General features: G+C 37.7%; 1 protein-coding gene across 1 annotated transcript; it reads right to left on the minus strand.

Annotated features, from left to right (window-relative positions):
• Positions 1–6956: 6956 nt before the first annotated feature.
• Positions 6957–7922, minus strand: LOC109569342 (olfactory receptor 52N4). Its single transcript, XM_019974679.2, has one exon. It carries the CDS (start codon positions 7920–7922, stop codon positions 6957–6959), a length of 966 nt encoding a protein of 321 aa, XP_019830238.1.
• Between the last annotated feature and the right edge of the window lie 346 nt (positions 7923–8268).

The following is an 8268-nucleotide window of genomic DNA, read 5'->3' on the forward strand; positions in this document are numbered from 1 at the left end:
AGTTTTAGTAAAAGTGAATGATTTCAGTATTGTTTCTTTCCCTGGAAGTCATTCTAAGACACAGGTCGAAAGCTCTTCAATACAGAATGTTTCAACCACTCACATATTCATTAATTTATTCTTTTATTTGTTTTATTTTGTCATGTCTAAACCATCATGAGCATCTAGTACTCCCCAAATCATACTGGGAACTCTGCAAAAATCAGAGAACATGCACCCTAATTTTCAAGAAGTTTACTTGCAACTGAATTTGTTGTCCAGTTGCTAAGTCATGTCTGATCCTCTGTGACCTCATGGACTACAGTATACCAGGCTTCCCTGTCATTCATCATCTCTCAGAGTTTGCTCAAACTCATGTCCATTGAGTTGGTGATACTGAAATTGATGAATATTATGGCTTTCTAAAATGACATCAAAAGTTCTGGCTTGTTATGCATATGTGTTAGGTTAGGAATAATTAAGTATAAAAATGATGATGATTTTGGACTCTGTGGGAGAGGGAGAGGGTGAGATGATTGGGAGAATGGCATTGAAATATGTATAATATTATATATGAAACGAGTCGCCAGTCCAGGTTCGATGCACGATGCTGGATGCTTGGGGCTGGTGCACTGGGACCACCCGGAGGGATGGTATGGGGAGGGAGGAGGGAGGAGGAGTCGGGATGGGGAACACATGTATGCCTGTGGTGGATTCATTTAGATATATGGCAGAACCAGTACAATATTGTAAATTTTAAAAATAAAATAAAATTAAAAACAATGATGATTAAGATAGTAGCAATAATAAAATACAACAATTGATTCTAGATTTACATTCCTTCAGTTAGACAATAAAGGTAATATCCATACATTTTGATTAATATGTAAAAATAAAATGACTTTGGAAGGAGATTAAAAACACCATTAAATTCTGTAAAGTGAAGGTAACATATTACTCTTCTGATAAATATTTCTCTATGAAACTTCTTAATATACATTAGTCTATGTGTTTTTAACAAAAACTTGGATGACAGCATATTAAATATAAACACTGCTATTTTCTTGGGAAACTAAGATTTTTTTATACAAGAAATGATAATATTAAATATACATAGAAAAAATATTTTGCTTAATGTTTTTACTTTTATTTTTTGAGATGAAACACATAAAATGAATTATTTTGGCAATTTAAAAATGGACAATTCAGCATTTGTTAGTACGTTCACAATGATGTGTAACCGCTATCTCTCTACCTAATTGTAGAATATTTCCATTACATTAAAAGCAAGGCCTATACTCTTTAAGTATCATTTTCTATTGCCTCTTCCCTTCAGAATAGGACAAACACTAATAGGCATTCATTTCTATGACTTTTATTCTAGCCATTTCATGTACATGGAATGATAAAATATGAACTATTTTTATCTGACTTTTTTCACTTAGGATGTTTCAAAATTCATATTTTGCATGTGTTAATTCCTTTCATTGCGGCATTTCTTTTTATGTGTCAAAATGACTGCCATGGTGTGCCTAGATTAAACGTTGCTTCTGGGTGTGTTTGGAGATTGCACTAAGTGGTTAGCTAAGCTGCCTCATAGTATCTCTGCCTCTGCATCCATTTGTTTGGTTGTGGGGTCCTTACAGTAACACTACATCCCTGTGTGGTTGCATGCCCTAGATAACTGCTCACCAAGTCAAAAACAATTGTAAGTTTCTATTGTGATTTTTCCAAAAGCCCTGTGACCAAATCTCTCCCACTTCCCAGGACCTGCCACTGTTCACCCTTAGATAAGACCCCTGTAGAGCTACAAAACTTCTTCTTTATGGTAAAAATTGACTGATATATGCATCTGCATATTATTTTGGAAAGAATTGATATCTTCACATTCATGAGCACTGTATATTTTTTCATTTAAATATTTATAATTTATTTCATCAGTACCACATAGTTCTTTATATATTATAGTATACATATTACTATATGATAGCAATCATTGCAGATGGTGATTGCAGCTATGAAATTAAAAGACACTTGCTCCTTGGAAGAAAAACTATGACAAACCTAGTCCACTTAGTCCACCAGGCTCCTCTGTCCATGGGATTTCCCAGGCAAGAATACTGGAGTGGGTTGCCATTTCCTTCTCCAGGGGATCTTCCTGACCCAGGAATTGAACCAGGGTTTCCTGCATTGCCAAAGTAGATAGCATATTAAAAATCAGAGACATTACTTTGCCAACAAAGGTCTGTCTAGTCAAGGCTATGGTTTTTCCAGTAGTCATGTATGGATGTGAGAGTTGGACTGTGAAGAAAGCTGAGTGCAGAAGAATTGATGCTTTTGAACTGTGGTGTTGGAGAAGACTCTTGAGAGTCCCTTGGATTGCAAGGAGATTCAACCAGTACATTCTGAAGGAGATCAGTCCTGGGTGTTCTTTGGAAGGAATGATGCTAAAGCTGAAACTCCAGTACTTTGGCCACCTAATGCAAAGAGTTGACTCACTGGAAAAGACTCTGATGCTGGGAGGGATTGGGGTCAGGAAGAGAAGGGGATGACAGAGGATGAGATGGCTGGATGGCATCACGGACTCGATGGACATGAGTTTGAATGGACAGGGAGGCCTGGTGTGCTGCAATTCATGGGGTCGCAAAGAGTTGGACACAACTGAGCGACTTAACTGAACTGAACTCCTGCATTGCAGGCAGATTCTTTACCAACTGAGCCACCAGGGAAGCCCATGACAAACCTAAACAGCATATTAAAAGCAAAAAAAACAGAGACATCACATTGCCAACAAAGGGCCATAGAGTCAAAGCTATAGCTTTTCCAGTAGTCATGTACAGATGTGAGAGTTGGAGCCTAAAGAAAGTTGAGCACCAAAGAATTGATGCTTTCGAACTGTGGTGCTGGAGAAGACTCTTGAGAGTTCCTTGTACAGATCAAACTAGTCAATCCTAAAGGAAATCAATCCTGAATATTCACTGGAAGGATTGATTCTGAAGCTGAAGCTCCAATACTTTGACCACCTGATGAGAAGAGCTGACTCATTGGTAAAGACACCTGATGCTAGGAAAGACTGAAGGCAGGAGGAGAAGGGGATGACAGGGGATGAGATGGTTGGATGGCATCATCACTTCAATGGACATGAATTTGAGCAAACTCCAGGAAATGGTGAAGGACAGGAAAGCCTGGCATGCTGCAATCCATAGGGTCTTGAAGAGTCAGTCATGACTTAGTGACTGACTCTTGATCATATGATCATAACATATAAGCATAACCACCATTCTACTTTCAGATTCTATGGGAAGTACATTAGGTACTTCATATAGTGGAATCATGGTTTCCCTGGTGGCTCAGATGATAAAGAATCTGCCTACAACACAGGACACCTGGGTTTGACTCCTGGGTCGATATATCCCCTGGAGAAAGGAAGATTCCCTGGAGAAGAAAATGGCTACCCACTCCAGTATTCCTGCCTGGAGAATTCCATGGATAGAGGAGCCTGGTGGGCTACAATCTATGGAGTCACAAAGAGTTAGACACAACTAACAAGGGCTTCCCTAGTGATTCAGATGGTAAAGAAATGGCCTGAAATACAGGAGACCTGGGTTCAATCCCTGGGTTGAGAAGATCCCTTGGAGAAGGGAATAAATACCCACTCCAGTATTCTGGCCTGGAGAATTCTATGGACAGAGGAGCCTGGCAGGCTATAGTTCATGGGGTTGCAACGAGTTGGACATAACTGAGGTACTAACACATTTTTTAACATAGTAGAATCATATTTGTCCTTCTGTGACTGGCTTGCATTTATGCCTGATTATTTCATCATGTATATAAACTACATTGTTTGTTTGTGTTTTTGTTTGTTTGTATTTAAATTTTTATTTAAGTATAGTTGGTTTACTTAATGTTGGTTTACTTAACGTTTACTTAATGTTGTGCTAGTTTCAAGTGTACAGGAAAGTGAATCAGTTATATATATGTGTGTGTGTATGTGTGTATATGTATATATATATATATGTATGTATATATATGTGTGTGTATGTATGTATATATATAGGCTTCCCCTGGGGCTCAGCTGGTAAAGAATCTGCCTGCAATGCAGGAGACCTGGGTTGGGAGGATCCCCTGGAAAAGGGAAAAGCTACCTACTCCAGTCTGACCTGGAGAATTACATGGATTGTATAGTCCATGGGGCCACAAACAGTCAGACATGACTGAGTTAATTTCACTTTCATATATTTATATATATATACATATATATGTCAATTCTTTTTCAGATTCTTTTCCCATGTAGATTTTTTATAGAATATTGAGTATAATCATGAGTAGAGTTCTCTGTGCTATACATAAGTCCTTGTTATATCTATTTTATACATATTGAAATGAAGTCGCTCAGTCTTGTCCAACTCTTTGCAACCCTATGGACTGTGTAGCCCACCAGGGTCCTCCGTCCACGCAATTTTCCAGGCAACAATACTGGAGTGGGTTGCCATTTCCTTCTCCAGGGGATCTTCCCAACCCAGGGATTGAACCCAGGTCTCCCACATTGCAGGCAAACACTTTACCATCTGAACCACCAGGGAAGCCCATTTTATATACATAGTAGTGTGTATATGTTAATTCCAATCTCCTAATTTATCACTTCCCCCTACATTTCCCCTTTGGTAACCAGAAGTTTGGTTTTGAGATACGTGAGTCTGTTTTTATTTTGTAAATAAGTTCATTTGTACAGTTTTTATTAGATTCCACATGCAAGTGATATCATATGATATTTTACTTTCTCAGTCTGACTTACATAACTTAGCATGATAGTCTCTAAGACCATGCATATTGCCACAAATACCATTTTGTTCTTTTCTTTATGGCTGAGGCATTTCATATAGTGAAATCATATTTTCCCTTCTGACTATCTTTTTTCACTTAACATAATTTGTTAAGGTCTGTCTATGATGCAATCTCTGACAGGATGTCTTCTTTTCATGTATACAAACCATATTTCCTTACTTAGGCATACATCCATGTACATTTAGCTTTTTATTCACATCTTAGATACTGTGAATATTCAGTGATGAACATGAAAGTGTATATATCCCACTGAGATCCTATTGTCAGTTTTGGGGGGTAAATAACCAGAACTGGGATTGTTCTACCATTCAATAACTCTATTTTTAATTTTTTGAGGAACCTACTCTTTCCATAGTGGCTACACAATTTTATATTCTCACAGATGAGTTTACAAGAGTTCCAATTTCTTGACATCCTCACCAACAAATGTTTGCTAATTTTTATGATTGCCATCCTAACAGGATGTGAAAAGATATCTCATTGTGATTTTGATCTGTCTTTTCTGATAATTAGTGACATTGAGCAATTTCTTATATATCTGTTGACCATTTTTATGTCTTCCTTCCCAGGAGTGAAGAAAATCATAACATGTATTGTGCATTTGTAGTTTTAAAATGGCAGTTTTTTAAATTAATTTATTTATTTTAATTGGAGTCTAATTGCTTTACAATATTGTAGTGGTTTTCACCATACCTCAACATGAATCAGGGTGTACAGGGTGTGGTGTTTCAAGATACTGGAAATGCAGAATTGCATTCTTTATTCCTGAGAGGTAGCATTAGATGAACCCATAAGGAACTTTATTTGTTATTGTGGAAGTCCTTAGTGAGGTTGACAGAAGCAATTTCAGTTAATGGAAGGGATGACAGAAAGAAAAGCTAGGGAAAGAGTGATTTCAAGTTGAGGGGGAAAAATGGAGAGAATGTTGAAAACTCGTTTTAGAAGTTTTGAGGTCAAGGCGAACAGAGAAATGAGATGATACAGGGAGTATAATTGCAGTTTAGCGGGTAGAGTTGTTCTGTAGGATTTTACAAGATAGTAAAGAAAAACAATTAAATAATTCAATGCAATTTTGTGTGTGTGGTTAACTGAATTGGGGAGAGTCAATGTATGCTTTTTTTAGTTGAAAAGAGAGATAAAAGTAAAAATTCAGTTTTCTCTAAAATTCTTATATATAGTTGACTAAGTTCTGAAGAAACTAATAAAAAGTACCATTTCCTTTAGTCCCTCACTTGCTTATTAATTTGGAATAATCTTAATGATTAGTCCCTCACTTGTTTATCAGAATTTTAATTATCTGAAAGATTTCATTTATTAGTTTAACAATTGGAGATAAGATGAAAAAAAGTCAATTTTGATCCAATCTCATGCCATACTTATAAAAATAAGTTATGCTCTTTTTGTAGATTTGCTTGACACTTATCTACCTCACCTTCCAGATTGTGTGCTTTCAGATACACTTTCAAAGGAAAATGAACACCAGATTAGTCTGTAGTACAATAGTGTATGTAGTCTGGCTAAGAGAGACCTATTCAGTGTAAGTGAAGTGAAGTGAAGTGAAGTCGCTCAGTCGTGTCTGACTCTGCGACCCAACGGACTGTAGCCTACCAGGCTCCTCCGTCCATGGGATTTTCCAGGCATTTTATTCAGTGTCAAGTAAGATTCTAATAAAATTCCCAGAACCTTAAAATTCATCATAGGATACTTTCTACCTGTTCCTTGGAAAGAAAGAGATATTTTGTTAGTGATTAAAAGTAGAGAGTATATATTTTCAGGGGAAAGTCACAACTGGCTATCTGATTATTAAATTCACTATTTAAAACAAAATCATGTCCTCCCATTTTATTCACCTTTTTATGAAAAATGGTCTAACTTGTTTGTGTTCAAGAAAACTTGGGTTAGGTATTAGATTAATCTTTCACAGCAATGAGAAATAAGAAATTCTTAGAAAGATTGGTGGGTGTGGAGGTGATACTGAGATTCTCATGACAGGACATGCATTTGGAGATGCACTTACTACTAGATAAGTCCCATTTTAGGGGCCAAAATAGAACTTGCAAAGATTTTGCCAACTCCCGCCTAAACAGGTAACTAAAAGTCATCTTTCTCTTTTCTTTCCTGGGAATGCCCACTCATATGTTTTGGGATTTGGTATTCTTAGAACCTGAAAGGATTCCTAAAACACAGTCTCTTATCTGCTTGGTTTTCACCCCATACACAATAGGATTCATAGTTGGAGGCAACAGTAGATAAATATTGGCCACAATGATGTGACAAGAGGGAGGGACTGTATGGGCCCCAAAGCGATGGGAAAAGAAGGAGAAGAAGGCTGGGCTGTAGGAGAAAACTATAGCACAGATGTGAGCAGTGCAGGTGCTGAAGGCCTTCCGCCGAGCTTCTGCTGAGGAGAGGCTGACCACTGCCCTCAGGATCATTGTGTAGGAGGCTGTGATGCACAGGATGTCAAAACCTCCAATCAGGAGGGCAACAATCAGACCATAGATGGCATTGACCTTGATATTTCCACAAGACAACTTGGCCACAGACATGTGGTCACAATAAGTGTGGGGGATTACATTGCCTCTGCAGTAGGGCAGGCGCTTGGTGAGGAAAGGGAAGGGAATAATGAGCAACATCCCTCTGAGAAAGGTGGAGAGACCCACCTTTGCAATGACAGGATTTGTGAGGATAGTTGAGTAGCGCAGAGGGTAGCAGATGGCCACGTAGCGGTCCAGGGCCATGAGCATGAGCACCCCAGACTCCATCCCTGTGAAGGTGTGCACAAAGAACATCTGGATCAGGCATCCATCAAAGCCAATTTTCTTGAGATGAAACCAGAAGATGAAGAGGGCTTTAGGGACTGTGCTAGAGCACATGACAAGATCAGTTAGGGAAAGCATGGCCAAGAAGTAATACATAGGTTTGTGCAAGGAGTCCTCACAGTAGATGAGGTAGAGGAGTCCACAATTCCCTGCCATAGCTACAACATACATGGAGCAGAATGGGAAGGAAATCCAAATATGCACATCTTCCAGTCCTGGGACTCCATTCAGAATGAATGAGGGTGGGACCCACTCCGTTTTATTCAGCATTAGCATGATCAAATAGACTTAAACTTTATGTGACTTTTCCTAGAGTAAGATAAAGATAAGAGAAAATATAGTTTATGGTTACTTTATCTTTTTCTATGTTTTAAAATTCTGTAGTTTATTTGATTAAACAGTCAACTTTACTGAGTGACAGTGAGTATATCTTCTGTTTGTTTACTGATTATTTCATTTATTCACTCAATAAATTTTTATTAAGCAATTTCAAGTTCACATCACAGACACTAATTCAAAATTGTTTTTTAAAACTAGTTTTTCACCTTCAGATTTATAATAAAAAGTAATTCTGTTATATCTTCTCTAAAGAGATTTTGGATAGAAAATTTCATTTGTTAAT

This window comes from Bos indicus, chromosome 15, assembly GCF_029378745.1.
Source record: "Bos indicus isolate NIAB-ARS_2022 breed Sahiwal x Tharparkar chromosome 15, NIAB-ARS_B.indTharparkar_mat_pri_1.0, whole genome shotgun sequence".
Lineage (NCBI taxonomy): Eukaryota > Metazoa > Chordata > Mammalia > Artiodactyla > Bovidae > Bos > Bos indicus.

What these genes read in the sequence shown, in the direction of transcription:
- LOC109569342 (XM_019974679.2), bottom strand. Translation starts at nt 7,922, where the DNA reads ATGCTAATGCTGAATAAAACGGAGTGGGTCCCACCCTCATTCATTCTG.